Source organism: Castor canadensis, chromosome 12 (assembly GCF_047511655.1).
Source record: "Castor canadensis chromosome 12, mCasCan1.hap1v2, whole genome shotgun sequence".
In the NCBI taxonomy this organism is placed as follows: domain Eukaryota; kingdom Metazoa; phylum Chordata; class Mammalia; order Rodentia; family Castoridae; genus Castor; species Castor canadensis.
The window spans coordinates 128,978,764-128,994,938 of NC_133397.1; the positions used below are offsets into that span (position 1 = coordinate 128,978,764).

General features: G+C 43.3%; 1 protein-coding gene across 1 annotated transcript; it reads right to left on the reverse strand.

Moving 5' to 3' along the window:
* Positions 1–2,655: 2,655 nt before the first annotated feature.
* Dr1 (down-regulator of transcription 1) lies at positions 2,656–14,984 on the reverse strand. Its single transcript, XM_020171841.2, has 3 exons — positions 14,637–14,984; positions 8,633–8,796; positions 2,656–6,281 (listed from the first exon to the last, which is right to left on the reverse strand). Exons 1-3 carry the CDS (start codon positions 14,854–14,856, stop codon positions 6,135–6,137), a joined length of 531 nt encoding a protein of 176 aa, XP_020027430.1. The 5' UTR covers positions 14,857–14,984; the 3' UTR covers positions 2,656–6,134.
* Positions 14,985–16,175: the final 1,191 nt, after the last annotated feature.

Below are 16,175 nucleotides of genomic sequence, written 5' to 3' on the forward strand. Positions count from 1 at the left end.
TAGCTCGCTGCTCAGGTGAAGGCTGGGGCTTTTATGGACGTCCCAGCTCTGGGTTAGGTGGGTTTTTCTCATTGGCTGTGGATTCGAGGGCTTTCTCAGGTGAACTGGTTTGGTTAGCACCTTTATTGGGGGAAGGGAACAATCAATCTTGAGAGCATTTTGCTCATCAGCCCTGTGGCAGATGTGTATCTCTCCTTTAGGACGCAGGAATGCAGGCCTCCATCTTCTCAGATGCAGGAATGCTAGTGCCTTCCATGGGGGGTGGGATACTCACTCATCTGCCTTAGGTCTCCAGACCCAGCACTGCCTATATTTGGCATTCTGCATAACTCTAAGTGAATCATTTAGACAAGAGTGGGCAGAAAAGGGAAGCTAAAAATATTACCAGACATTACCTCTGCTTCCTTGGAGTGAGCTTCACCATTACCTGGCAATAGTACACAGCTCTGTGTTCTTGCAGTTATGTTGTTCAAAATGATCTTCCAACAAAAGCATACGGGCTAATTACACTGTTCCCAATCACTTGAGGGAGGAAATTATATCGTGAAAGAAAAGGAGCCCTTACAACTACTCACATTGGAGCTCAAATTGTGACACTTCTACTTGTCAGGTATATCTTATTACTTAATCTTTTTTTATTTGTTTTAGTCAGTACTGGGGTTTGAACTCAGGTTGCGCTCCACCACTTGAGCCAGACATGGCAACACTCAGGAGAGGAATAAGGGGAATTCCATTTGAAGCCAGCCTGGGCTACACAGCAGGACCCTGTCTCAAAAAAGCAAAGCCTGTTAGGAATTCAAGCAGCCATCTGTGCCTCTCTGTTGACAGCAGATTCTTTGTAACTTCCAAATGTTTGACACAACCCAACTGCCCATCGACAGGTGAATGAACAAAATGTAATACACAGGATGGAGCATTATCCAGCATTAAAGATTGAGTCATGCCACATGAACCTTGAAGACATTGTAAGTGAAGTATGTGTGACCCCACAGCAGTCAGATTCAAAGAGAGCAGAACAGTGGTTACAGGGCTAGGAGAAGGGACAAGGGGGAGTTATTAATGGGCACAGTTCCAACTGGAAAAGATGGAGTGATGGAGATGGATGGTACTGATGATTGTTACAGTATGAATGCATTTAACAGAATTGCACAATGAAAACTAGTTAAATAGTAAGTTATTACAGGTATACTTAACCATAGTTTTTGAACACAACATCCGTGTTAAAAGGTACACATAGAGGGAGAGGAAGAAAAAAAGATGCACAAAGAAGCCAAGTGCAGTGGCTTTCACCTACAATCCCAGCTGCTTGGGAGGCAGAGATAGGACGATTGGGGTTTGAGGCCAGCCTGAGCAAAAAGCTAGCAAGACCCTATCTCAAAGAAAGAAGCTAGATGTGGTGGCACACACCTGTAATATCAGCTATGCAGCAGGCAGAGATCACAGGATGGAGGTTTGACTCAAGTGGCAGAGCACCTACCCAGCAACCGTGAAGCTGGCTTAAACCTGGTACCACAGAGCAAGACGCATGTGATAATGAAGCAGTATACCTGGTGTTATTTCCAACTGAAGTGAAAAGGGAGACAGCAGAGAGCTGTGTACTAACAGACTGGGTGGAGGAGTGAAGGCCAGCAGTGCTGTTAACATGGTCCTGCAGGATTTGCTTCTCTGCAAGCAGTTCAACCCTAGGTCTATTCTCTTCAAGTCATGTGCTTTTTCCAGTGACACATGCTGCTTCTAACAGTGATCATTTCAAAGCCTTTCCCCCAATCCTGTCCTAAAAGTAAAACCTACATGTTGTAAGGCAGTGGCTCTCCTCAGAGGGTGAATTGAGTCCCCACCCCTCTCCCAAATGTCTGGAGATGTTTGGGCATTGTCACAGGGGAAGGGGTTAGAAGGGCGCGATGACACATAGGATGCTGCTGAAGACCCTAGAAGACAGCCTCCCACAATAAATGCTGATACTGAGCTTGAGAAATCATCTTCTAAGGGCTTACTATGTTTCTTAGAAGTGATCGTAAGGCCAGCCACCAGTGGCCCACACCTGTAATCCTAGCTACTCAGGGAGGCAGGTAGCAGGAAGATCGTGGTTTAAAGCCAGCCTGGGCAAAATGAAAGCGAGATCCATCTCAAAACTACTCAATGGGGTGGGGGGGAGTGGGGGGGGCAGGGAGGAGGGGGCTGGAGGTAGGGAGGAGAAATGACCCAAACATTGTATGCACATATGAATAAACAAACAAACAAAAAACCCAAAGAACTACTCACCATATACACAAAAGAAGGGCTAGTGGTGTGGCTTAACTGGTAGAGCACCTGCCTAGCAAGTGTAAGGCCCTGAGTTTGAATCCCAGTGCCACCCCCCGCCCCCAAAAAGGGATTATCTGCTTTTTCTACTTACTTCTGAAACAGGAAAAAGACCATTGGTGACACCAGAGGTGAGAGGGCCACCTGCACTGCTGTCATTCTCTTCACCCTAGCCAATCGTACCTGACTCCATAGGCCTGGTAAGTTGCGAAGGAGAGGGACTGGGGCAGGGGCTGTAGCCAAGTGCTAAAAGGAAGCAAGGAATCCACGTGAAGCCAGAAGGGAGCTCCCATGCTGTCTGAATCGAATTCTTCCTGGTGGCCATTTGGACACATATGAGTCAGACAGACATAATTTAGACCTGCACAAGGAAATGTCTGTGTATTTAAATAAGGTTATAACCAAAACTTTAAATTATGAAATTAAATCACATTATTTTTCTACAACTCAATTCTATGGATTATAACCTAATGAGTACATGCTATTACTAAGTCAGTAATAACAAGACTTTTATTTTCCTCATACGATGTTAAATAACAGACCTGCTGTCAAAGTATAACTCACTTTGTATAATTTAGGTATTTTGAGAAGTTCATTAATATTCTCAAGCTATGTCATTGGGGATTCATTAAGATACACATTAAAACGGTGCCTTCTTACAAACACTTGGGAAAACTATTTGACAGTACTTACTAAAATTGACAGTGTGTATAACCCACAACCAGCGATTCCATTCCTTAGGTATATACTCAGCAGAAATGTGCACACACACTCACCAAGAGACGTGTGTACTTTCCACAGCAGTCTGTAACATCCTAGAACCAGGAATTCAAGTTCCTATTAGTGCTAGAACGGACAACAAATTTTGGATGATAAAAAAATGGACAAACGGAGCACTTATGGTAATGAGTAGGAAAGGACGACATGCAACAGTCTGGGTCAATTTCACTTCGGTAGGTAGAATAAGGGCCTCTAGCCATGTACAAGTCCTAGTTCTTAGAACTTGTGAATATCACTTTATAGGGCAAACATTGTACATGTGATTAAGTGAAGCATCTGGAGACTGGGGTATTACCTGAGTATCTGGAGGGGGCCATAAATGATGATGGAGTAATGAAAGCAGGCCTGGAACGTGGAGGAAGGAAGGGACCATGAGCTCAGAGTACAGGCCGTCATTAGAGGCTGACATTCTTCCCTCACTACCTTTAGAAGGAATCAATCCTTCTCAGACCTCCATTTTGGCCTAATGAAACTGACTTGGACTTTGGACCTCTACAATTACGAGAATAAATCTTTACTGTTTTAAGTCGCTAGAATAGATATTTGTCACAGGTGACATTCACAAAAATGGTAAGTGAACAAAGCATTTATATATGGCTGCATTTACATGACATAAAAACAGGCAAAACTAATTTACAGTTTTTAGTCAGGGCAGGAATTATTTCTGGGGAGAAGACAGTGTTAAAATAGGGGAAGAAGGACTTTGGGGTACTCATAATGCTGTGTTTTGATTTGAGGGCTGGCAATAAGGGTGTTTAATTTGGTCAAACCCTTACTTGTGCACTCTTGTTATGTATAGTTTATACAGTTTTAAAAACTGGTGCTTCTTAGACACATCGAGTTTATAATCTGCCAGGTAAGATACACACATATTCAAGAGGGGGAAAATATTTAGTAAGTAAAAACTCTTTGTCAATAACTCTAAAGATTTTGTTTCTTTCTTCAAAAGACTAAAAAGTGTTGATGACTGGTAACATACAATGATGACTTTTAAATGCTGAAGATAATTAGCCTTGCTATGCCTTGATCCTAGGACTATAAATTACAAACACACAAGTAAAACCACATTTTCTGAAATAATAGTAAACAAAGGAGAATGACAGTAATACATACCAAATGACCAAAATGTCTTTTGGCTTTAACATTCTCAAAAGTAGTAAAAATGGTGATAAGAATCTCCCTATAGATAATCAATATAAAAACAATTTATAAAACACATCAGAATTTTATTGCTTGAAGAATACAGCATATGAAATCACAAGAATATCAAATGAAAATTCACTAGGCTTTAAACATATAGTACATTATCAGATGCAGGAAATTATTAACCAACCTGAAGTCTGCATCAGAAAGAAAAATGCCTACGGCTGTGTACTTGAGGAAGTACGAGGGTGTTACAGTGCAATCAGAAAAGCAACACTTACTAACTTACTCTTTCTCTAGACTACACTACCTTTGGTACTTAAAACTTTTTAAAAAACAATGCCTTCTATCTTGTCCAAACATACTTCATGGATATGATATCCAGGAAGTAACGTGAAGTAATTTCAACTTGAAGCATTCAGCAAAACTATTAACCTTCTGGTTATATGGGGGAAGTGTATTTGATAACTGTCTTTTCTAAGACTGAAAAGTGTGATCATTAAGAAGTCTAATACTTAGAAACTTCACTTACTTAGCTCTCCAATTACAATTGGAGTCCTGGCACCTAGAGTCTATATTTGGGCTTGGTGACTACAGAAATTCAAATGACTTGGCAATTGACAGGAATTTAATTACTTCGTATTATCTTAAGTGACTTTTCCTTTCTGCCTCCAAAATACAAACACTGTGCCGTTTTTCCAATCCAATGGATTCCTGCAACAATCACAACCAAACTTTTATCTACTGAAACCAAATTAAAACTTCTCCCTTTTAATGAAACTACTTATACTCTACATAGGGCCGGTCAGCTGACATACTTTCTTAAACAAAAGCAAACTTCTGTTAAAGCTGTCTAAATGATGAAGGAAACAACGGTGCCAGGTCAGAAGGCAGCACTGCACTGTAGGCTATCTAGTCAAGAAAATGTAAAGGTAATGCTAAAAACAAAACTAAGTAAACTACAAGTTCAACTCTAAAAAGCCCTTTTCCAAAGCAAGCATGCTCCTTTGCTTTCTTTCTTTAGCTAGCAAAGGTTTCAATGTTCATCTCAGTTAAACCAATGGAACCTCAGCAATCATTCCCCAAGTCTCACTATAGACATGAGGAATATAAGCACGGATTAACAAGCAAGTAATACTCTGAACGATTCCCAAACTGGAGTGAACAGTAAGGATCATGGCAGTCCTCAAAACCGGGCAGTCTTTGAAATGTAATAGTGTAGCTCCAGATAAATTACATCATAATAAAACTAATTTTTACCTCCACACAAAACAAAAACAAAATAAAAAACGTAACTCAAAAAAATTTAACTACTATCAAACACACTCTTCCACGTTTTTGAATGTCTTTTTGAGGTTTCTCTAGACAAGTCTGTTTATCTGAGCATATATATTTATTGCCTGTATACATATGTATATATACTCATTTTAAAAGACAAAAAAAATTCAGATACTATAGAACTGAACTCTTTTTTTTTCACCAACCTGATCCAATGTATTCTGCATCACACCCCACCCCACCTAATTTAAAATTCCCAATTTTAGTTTTGTTAAAAGGGCAAAGGAAATGCAAATGCAGATTAAGAGCTTCTGTATAAATTTCACTGTATTTTTATAAACTTGAAGTTTTCTGTAACACTGTTTATTGATCAAATAAAGGGCTCACTGCTATCCAAAATTTCATAAACACCATTAAAAATTCAAAATTGATATTATACTGAACCTTAAATTTTCAATAGTTCAAAGAGACAATCTTTACATATATAGCACACAATATATGAAACTCAACAGCAGACCCTAGAATACCAATGGCAAGTCCACCAAGATGCATACAAAATTACAGATAAGCATTTTTTCACTTTTCTTGTGCAAGGAAACATGTATAGAGGAAACAGAACTCGGCTGGTGGGTTCAGATATCGTCATCATCTTCCTCATCTTGGGAAGACCCCGCTTGATTGGACGCGCTGGCTGAGGCGGCTGCCAGCTGGGCCTGTTGGGCGGCCTGCTGCATTTGAAGCCACTCCTGTTGGGCCAATTCTGCTTGCTGCTGTCTGGCCTGAATGTCAAAACATAGACACAAATAACAACTGTTTGAGCCCACAATCAATACACTTTGGTTAAATACAAGTTAAGCCAATGACAGACTTAGTCATTATTAAACTTGGGTCTTTTCACACTACTATATAATTGTGGTACATCTGGAAAGCAAGAACCCCACAACCTTTTAGCTCAGTTAAAGAAACTGCAAAGGCTGACGGGGAAATCACAGCAGTCTCTCTTTGCTTCCTGTCCCTGTGATTCTTTTCTCCTTTCTTCTGTCCCCTCAAGTCACAATCTTGATGTAAACATTTTCAATATACAGGTGTTTCTGTGGCTTACAAGTTCTCTAGTACAGTAGCCCTAAGTCTTAGGGAAAAGTACTGCATGTAAATGGAATAACTACCCAGACATTGTTCACTTACTTTCCTATCACAATTCCCTACCCTACTGCTTCAGAAGAAATCAGAATGTAAAACGTTTCCCGAATGTATGATGTACTTCTCATCCTGTTATCTTTACTCTTGCTGACACTCATTCTACCTGAAAGATCCTGATTTCCACCTTGAAATCAAACTGAAATACTGCTTTCTCCTCCGGCATGAGTGTTGCCAGGAGACAGAAAGAACTGAATGTAAAGGACTGTTAACCAAGTGTAAAGTTGTTGTAAGAGGCAACAGAAAAGGCAAGACATTACAGAATGGCAATTACAGAGAGCAGCCACCAAGGACAAGGGAAAAAAGTAGAAATTAAAAACTTGTAAGTTTAGAGGAACAAGTAAAGTACACAGATCTGAAACTCAGACCTCTGAGGAGGCATGAATCAGCTGACACTAATGCACCTGCATTTCTAGGAGGAGCCCTAAGTTGGGATCCACACCCCTAAGGAGAGGGCACAGGCTCAGGCTGGCTCTTTAAGTATTAGGGAAAATGTGAACTGGATTCAGTTTCTGCTACAGGACAAACTGATGAAGCCATGGTAAAGAAGTGCTCCTGGGGTGTGGTACAATATACCTATACTATAATCCTAGCACTTGCTGGGTGGAGGCAGGAGGACTAAGTTCTACACCAGTTTGGGCTATACAGTAGCAAGACCATGTCTCAAAAAACAAAACAGAAAGATTCAAATGTTTTTTTTTTTTTGATGATATTAGGGTTGATTTTTTTCTAATGTTTTGTTTTGAAATGGCAATGGGAGGGGTGGTTGGTGGAGTGGCTCAAGTGGTAGAGCTCCTGACGAGTGAGTGTGTATCCCTGAGTTCAAGCCCCACTAGCACCAAAAAAACAAAAAACAAACAAACAAAAACACTTGAAATGGCAGTGGGGTTTGAAGACAGGGCCTCAATTTGCCAGTCAGGTAGTCCACCATGCCCCCAACTCAAATGCTTTGTCAAGTAAAACAAACTGACTGTTCTGGCTGCAGAACAAGAGCTATGGAGTTAATATGGAAGTTTATCTAAAATGATACTTCTCAGTTCTAATGGTTACTACAGTACCTTGTACAAAACCTCACTTCTATTCAATCTAAATAAAACTCTTCCAATTTTAAATGAGAGGCTAGAACTTAGTAAGGGAAAAAAGAAAAAAAAAGCCAGGTGTGGTAGCCTATAATCCTAGCACTCAAGATACTGAGGAAGGAAGACCTGGGGTTTGAAGCCAGACTGGCTACATAGCAAGACCTGGTCTCCAACAAACAGAACGAATCAAGAACAAATGGCCTTGCTAACTTCTCTCATTTAAAAACAAAAAAACAAAACATAAGGATATTAGTACTTGATGCTAATCCTTCACAGACTAGGTATTAGAAAAAAGAAAAATTTTCTCCCTTTCTCTGCTCTACTAGCCTCTAAAATTTTTTACGACTAGAATGTTTTAAAAGATATAGTAAGACCCAATTTAACTACAAAGTGTATGTTAATCACATTTTCCTTGTACACCACTCCTCATGAAATCTGCTAATAGCATTTTTTTTTTCTCTTTCTCTCTCTTTTTCTTTCATGGGATTGGGGTTTGAACTCAGGGCTTCACACTTTCAAGGCAGGTGTTCTGCCGCTTATGCCACAGCTCCAAGCCAGTGTTTTCTCACTAGAACATCACTTCAAAGCTTACGGACTTTAGGAATACTTTTCATTCTTTTAAATGGTCAAAGTAGAATCTCAGCAGTTACCTGGAGCTGCTCTCTTTAGAACACAGGCCTCTGCAGTTGTTAATGTCACACAACCAGAGTCTAAGTATCAGACACTACTAGTAATCATGCAATTACCCAAAGTCCCCGACATGTACATTGACTTAGGAAGTGATTTCAGAAACCAGTGTGATTTGTTAGCAAACAGCAGATTTCAGATGTATACTTGAAAATGCCATCACTTACTTTTGCAAATAACTCCTGTTGCTGTCTCAACAACTCTTCTTCAGGAATGCCAAGGTTTTCCAAACGAGAACTTGCCTTTCTTCTTTTTAACGCTACTGTCTTGCATTCTTGTAAGACTTCTTTTACTTCACTGATGTAAGAGCCAAAGCCCAAACTTTCTAGTGCTAGAGAAATGAAGACACGAAAGGTAATAAAATACAGCTTCCCTGACTATGGAACCTGAAGTTTTATGGGGTTCCCCCCTTGGTGGGTGTGGAGTGCTGCTTTCTAATAATTTCACCTATTTTATAGTTGCATAGCAATCGTCTGGGTGACTGAGGTGAATATTTTTACCAACTTTGTTAATATTAGATTGTAAATACGTTAAAACGTATGCAACATTTCAAGGCTCGTGCATTCATTTTTCCTTCTTTTTTCTAATTTGTAAAAGACCATAGCATTTTGTGTGAGGATTTAAAAAGTGTGCAGAACTGGAGGTATGGCTCAAGTGGGAGGGTGCCTGCCTAGCAAGCATGAAAGGCCCTGAGTGAGTTCAAAACCCCAGTTCCATTAAAACAAAACAAACATAATAATAATGATTTAAAAAAAAAAAGTGTAATGTGATAATACCTGGTTTAGTAAGAAAAATATCTTAGCCAGATGCCAGTGGCTCATGCCACTAGCTATTCAGAAGGATCATGGTTCAAAGCCAGCCCAGGCAAATAGTTCAAAAAGACCCTATCTCAGAAATACCCAACACAAAACAGGGCTGGCAGAGTGGCTCAAGTGGTAGAGCACCTGCCTAGCAAGTGTGAAGCCCTGAATTCAAACCCCAGTGCTACCCCCTACCCCCCAAAAGTTTACTGTACTGCTTATAGTAAGTTGCTTCTTAAAGAATTCAGAAAAGGCAACTATTTGGAATATATTTGTTAATAACAGCTTGTGTCATTTGGCTGAGAAAAAGTAGGCTGATAACACATGAAAGAACAGGTAAGTTTTTTCTTTCATCCAATATACCAGTTTAGGTTGTGATGGTGCACACCTGTAATCCCAGCACTTGGGAGGCTGAGGCAGGAAGATGGAAGAGTTTGAAGCCAATAGGCTACTAGGAGTAGCGTGTCTCAAAAAAATTTTTTTTTAATTTCAAAATAAAATATGTGATGTGTAGTACCTTTACAAATGTGTAAGTCATCATTCTCTTAATTTCTGCTTTTTGTGGGAAACGTGCAATGTATTTCACTTAAAAAGCATGATGAGGACGCAGGCCAGTGACTCCTTGGCCCATCAGTTTGGCAAAGATTTCTGAAGACCTTGGAGAACCAGGTCCCCCATGACACCACTACTCCCAGGGATCCAGGTCAGCAAAAAGAGGTTAATGGCAGGGAAGAAGCCAAGTCTTTATATCCTACTAGGACCCACCACAATGGCAACACTTAGCAAGTAACTGTCGGGTGACAGGAGGGGAAAAAAACAAAACAAAAAGTTTGGGCAGAGGATGTAACTCAATGACAGAACATTTGCCTAGTGTGTTAGGCCCTGGGTTCCAGCCCCAGCATGTACCATACTCCTGGAAAAACACGATTTAAAGACAAGCAAGCCAGGCACAATGGCTTGTATTTGTAACCCCAGCTATTCGGGAAGCAGAGATCAGAAGGATGCAGGTTCAAGGCTAGTCTGGGCAAAGTGAGACCCACCTCAATCAACAATCCAGGGGGTGGGTGAAGGCCTATGGTCCCAGCTACCCAGGAAGCCACAGGTAGGTGGATTTTGTCAGCTCTGCACAAAAACAGGAAACCCTACTGGAAAAATAACTAAAGCAAAAAAGGGCTGGAGGTTGTGGCTCAAGTGCTAGAGCTCCTGCCTAGCAAGTACTAGGCCTGAGTTCAAACCCCAGTGCCACCAAAAAAAAAAATTTGTATAACTGACAATTGAGGCAACACAAAATGTCATTCTCACTATTATTATAACTCATCTGCAATCACTCAGTTCCTCTGATTTCAAAACCATTTCACATCTACTTTCCAAACTAGATTGTGGTTTTGGCTTTACAGCAAAGCTACTCAATGTGTGGCCCATGGACCTGTACCAGCTGTGTTTGTAATGGTTGTTGCTGGTAAGATGTAATGGTTGTTGTGATGAGGTAAGAATGCAAACTCAAAGTATTCAAGGACTTTTATGACAACTTGACAGTAATTTTATGTCCACTGAATCTACTGAAAAAAATTTTACTGTTCTATTTTTTCACTGCTTTTCCAGAGATCCCTTTTTATTATATTTTTCAAAAGCACCAACATAGGAGGGGCTTGAATTAAGAAAAAAAGTCCTTAACACAGACAGCATGGAGCAATTCACTGACTGAATCAGCAAATTTTCAGTGACTTTTTCAAACTTTCACTACTTTCAGTTGCTCTTCTCATAAATGTGAAAAAAAAAGTAGCAAGAGATTAGCCAGTATCATTTCAAACATTATTTAATTGGGGTTTTGTAAAGGCATCGTGATGTAATGTTAAACATAACCTTCAGCTTTATGTTTTAATTTTTAGAATTAGTATTTATTGCAGCATATTTCACGTAAGGTTCTCAAGCCCCGACTGATTCTCAACACTTGCAAGGTCTACTTGAAATAAGCATTATTCATATGTAAACGGGGAAGTCTGCTAACAGATCTGCCTAAGGCCAGAGAATTTCCAGTACTGAACTTACAGCACTTGATTTTCAATGTCTGTTCTTTTCATAATGCAACAGAACATGTTAGCATTTATTGAAGAATATGTGTTTACATTAAACAGGAATGAAATAAAAAACAGGAATAAGCCAGTGGCCAGTGGCTCATGCCTGTAACCCTAGCTACTCAGGAGGCAGAGATCAGGAGGCTCTTGGTTGAAAGCCAGCCCAGGGAAATAGTTTGAGAGACCCTATCTCGAAAAAACCCATCACACACACACACACACAAGGGCTGGTGGAGTGTCCCTGAGTTCAAACTCCAGTAAGGGGTGGGGGTGGGGGGGCAGAAATAGGAATGAAAAAAAAAACACCTTCAACCCCTTGAAACTCCCTTTATCTGTGTGTCTGTAACTTCAATTCCAAGTCTACTTTCTTAAACTCAAAACAACCAAAACACAAAGAAAGATTGTTTTAAGCTAAGTTTTGATGTTTCATATGTTTACTGGTGACAAAATTATTTCAATCTTAATCTGCATTTTACAGAACTACTTAATTTGTTTTAACAAAGTAAAGCCAGGTAGCAACTGAAGAAGTAAAATGGACTGAAGCAAAGCCTTAAAAAAACCGAAGGTTCAGCATGTGAGAAAAATGTGATTTAATAAAACATAAATGTACTTATCATTCCACATGGATAAATCCTACATTCCTAAATAACCAACACTGACAGAAAAGCATTTCTTTAAAAACCAGGGGCTGGCAGAGTGGCTCAAGCAGTAAGACTGCCTGCTTAGCGAGTGTGAGGCCCTGAGTTCAAACCCTAGCACTGCCAAAAAAAACAAAAAACAAAAAAAATCTTTAATCCCTCAAAACTTTTAAGTCCATTTATAAACTTTTATCCCATTTACATTCACCTAAGTTCTTTTTTTCTTTTTAAATTGCTTTCTTTTTTGGGCAGTACTCGGGATTGAACTCAGGGCCTCATGCTTGATAGGCAGGTGGTCTACAACTTAAACCACTCCACCAGCCTCCTCAAACTTCTTTAAATTAAATCATAAAAGTGTAAAGTTTACTTCCCCAACTGGAGCACATTTTACGGATTCTTTCCCCTAACAGCAGCAAAGTTACAAGAAAAAAACAGGTAAATGTATGATTGCAACAGGTCAATAAATAATTTTTTTGTGCTACTGGAGTTTGAACTCAGGGTCTGGACCTTCTAAGCAGGCACTCTACCACTGTGAGCTACAACCCCAGCCCAATAAATGATTCTTTAAAAATTAAGAGATCTGGGGCTGGCAGAGTGGCTTAAGTTGGGGAGCACCTGCCTAACAAGCATGAGACCCTGAGTTCGAGCCCTAGTACCCCCCCCTCAAAATTTAATAGATCCTCATTGCACAAAGGCAAATGCTCTTTTGCTAACTTTGTGACTCATACATTAGCCTGAAGTTAGCATAAACCCTGCTTGCTACAGCTGCACTTTTATTCCATCTTGTCAATCAGAAATCTAAATATATCCTAGAAAAGAATAAACTCTCCCCCAAGAAGACAGACTGTAATGTGTTATGAGACTTTTGGAACAGTCCCCACTACCATAGTGTAAACAAACATTTTAGGCAGATTCTGTTGAAATCTTTAGCAGCTTTCATTAAAAAGGTAATGTTGACAAAAGGTTCTTTTTCTAAGAGCTGTAAAAGGAAATTACATCTGTCTGTGTTGGATAATCGTTTGAAAGACTTATGACAGCAATCACACATACAATGTAAAAATAAAAACGCAAAAGAAGAAAAGTGGACAGCTTGTTTTTCATTTTCTAGCTTTCAGAATCAAACATGCCGCAGGGTGTGACAGTGCCTACAATTCCAGCACTGGGAGGCTGAGGCAGGAACATGGGACTGGGCTATATAACCCTAATGCCACCCACCAAAAGAATCAAATATACTGGACTGGAGGAGTGGCTCCAGCAGTAGAGTGCTTGCTTTGCAAGCCTAGAGCTCAAGCCCCAGTCCCACCTCCCACCAAAAAAAAAGAACCAAATACGCAGTTTTTCTACTATTTGATGAAATGGCAGATTGAGTACACGTCCTCATTGGAATGAAATGGCAGAGTACACAGGTGTACACATGTACACACAAAAAGACTCGCGCAGCTGTATGCAGAGATGCAGGTATGTGTACATGCCCACTGAACCCAGGGCCCTCAGGAGCTGGGCAAGCTCTCTGCAGCTGTCGTTGGGCCTAGCAGGGGGTATTTTAAATCCACCTTCAGGATGTCATAAAGAATCCAAAGTGAATCACTTAACCCTCTGTGAACACTGACAGTGAAGAGGTGGGTATGATCAATATGAGCAGATGTGTTCTCCACTTGACAGTCACAGCAAAGTCAAACTTTTAGAAAGTGAAACTACAACAGGCAATGGCAGAGAACTAGCACAGGTACGATTAAACAACTTTTTTCTGACTTCAAAAACAATCAAATGGTTGCAATTTTAATTTATTACAAAAGACAAGTTATCACATAAAACTGAATACAACTTCCTAAGAGTACATGTAAAAGAAAAGTCACAGAAAGTGCTTCCCAAGACACTGCAGCTAGTCGTTATGTCGCCCCTCCCAGAAACCATCACAACAGTCTTCCAAATCCATACCGCTGGACTAAATCCCTCCCAAGATAAGGCAGAAGTTCTGAAACTTTTGCAAGTGCTTTCAATAAAAGCTTAAGTGTATACATATATCCAATGGGACGGCAGCAGGAAGGGATAGGAAAATGTTCCCTTTAAAAAAATATTTTAGCAGGGTGTGACGGTACCCGCCTGTAATCCCAGCACTCAAAGGCTGAGGCAGAATTATTAAGAGTTGGATCAGCCTAGCCTACATAGTGAGATCCTGTCTCAAAGAAAGTAAAGTCAGCTTTTATATAACCTTCCAATCCAAGCCTTTAAAACATACCTCTAACGAACAAGGCAAGCAACATCACTTTTTTTTTAATTTTAAAGGAAAACACTTATTTATGGCGGTTCTGGAGCTTGGACTCGGGTGCTTCACTTGCTAGGCAGGCGCCCTATCACCTCACCGCACCTGCAGCCCCTACTTCCCTCTTTCAGAAGACGACAGGAGTTGTCCGGTGGCCTGCGGATGAGCATTCCACCATCAGACCACAGAGCAGGTGACAAACTCCCCTTCCTTGACGGGATCAACTTTCCGATGAGCACGCGCGCCTTACGCGAGTCCGCCCCCAAGGAATCGAACCCAGGGCCTTGCGCATGCGGGTCAGGTGCCCATCACCGAGACACAGACGGCCACCTCTGGGGTCAGCGGTGAGAAGGCGATGGGTCCCTCCCCGGGGACCCCACTGAGGCCCCACCTACCCTGGATGACGTGCTCCGGGGAGATGGTCTTCTTCTCCGACTTGTTGCAGATCTCGTTGGCCTCCGAGGACACGAGGTGGATGAACTCGGTGCAGCAGTTCACCACCAGCTCCCGCGCGTCGTTGGCCACGCGCACGTTGGGCAGAGTCTCTTTGATCATCTTGTTGATAGCCGCCCTGGGGATCGTCAGGTCGTCGTCGTTGCCCGACGAGGAGGCCATCGCGCCTCGCGACCCGAAGACGCCAGCGACCGGTCCCCGGGCGGCCCGGGGCTGCGGGGTGCACGGGTAGGAGGGGGCGGGCTCCCGAGGGCGGGAACGGCGAGGCCTGAGACTCGGGGCGTCCGAGGGCGTTGGGGACCCGGGAACTCGGGGAACGTGAGTGGTGGGAGCCACCTCCACGTCCCCCGAGGGCGGGCGCTGACGTCTAACCGGACCTCAGCGGGGCCGGGGCAAGGTCCACGGCCGGGCCTCGCCGCGGTACCGGGCGGGCACCCCACGGGCTCGGCTCTACTGAGCCGGAGCCCCCACCGCCGCCGCCAGCAGTCCTTGCCGCCGCCTCGGCCAAACCATCCTTTCACACACCCGCGCTGCCGCCTCACAACATGTCGGCCGCCGCCAGAACCCCGACGGCCGCCTGGGAACGGATATGGACAGAGCCAAGCACGGGCAAAGCCGCACTGGCGGCCGTCTGGCCGAACGCAGGTCGTGAAAGCCGAGGCAGCGGTACCGGCGGTCCCTCCGGAGGCCGGAGAAGGAGGTTTGCGGGAAGCCGCTCCCGACACGCTTTGCGCCACCGGAAGTCTCGGTCCCCCAGGTTCTACCCTCCCTTCCTCCCTCCTAGACTGACTTCCGGTGTCGCTGCTGCCCTTCCCCCGCCCACGTCGGCGGGAACCGCCCGGCCTCACCGCCAGCAGTTTCCGCCTCCCGCCGTCCCGGCCCGCGCCCCAGGATCCCGTCCCTTCTCCGAGGGCCGGAGTCGGGCGAGCACGCAGTTGCTCCCGGGCCGGGCGCCAGACCCGGGAAGGCCAGGGTGGCTCATGTCGGCCCTGCGGGACCGCGGGGAGCTCGAAATCCTGTCTTGCTCGCGTCTGGGGACAAAGAAGCGCCCGACATCAGTAAAAGAACGCCTTGTGCTGTTCTTTGGCTGTCCGGGCCGGGAGTGGACGTGAGAGGCTCGTGCGGAGTGGGGATGTGGGGAGCAGAGCCCTGTGTCGCCACGGAGGGTCTGACAAGGCGTGGCCGAGCCCCGGGCTCCCGGGTCCTTTCTGGGACTCGAACCTCGCTCCGATGGCCGCCGGGAGTGCGGGGCCGCCGTGGCCACGTGGTCTGGGCGGCTTCCGAGGGCGTCGCCGGGCCCTGCAGAGATAGTGCTACTTCCCAAAAGTTAGGGTGAACTCGAGCTCGCTGCCACGTGGTAGGAGCGGCTAATTGTGAATGCTGGGGTGTTTAGAGTTGCCGCTCAACGCTGGGCACGTTGGTCAGATTTGCTCTTTGGTGGGATTGGGATTTGAACTTGGGCCTTCGCGCTCGAGGAGCAG

Coding starts and splice junctions, on each gene's coding strand:
- Dr1 (XM_020171841.2), bottom strand. CDS start 14,856: ATGGCCTCCTCGTCGGGCAACGACGACGACCTGACGATCCCCAGGGCG. Junction 8,797..14,636: donor CCCGGAGCACGTCATCCAGG/GTAGGTGGGGCC, acceptor TCATTTCTCTAG/CACTAGAAAGTTTGGGCTTT. Junction 6,282..8,632: donor AACAGGAGTTATTTGCAAAA/GTAAGTGATGGC, acceptor TTTGACATTCAG/GCCAGACAGCAGCAAGCAGA.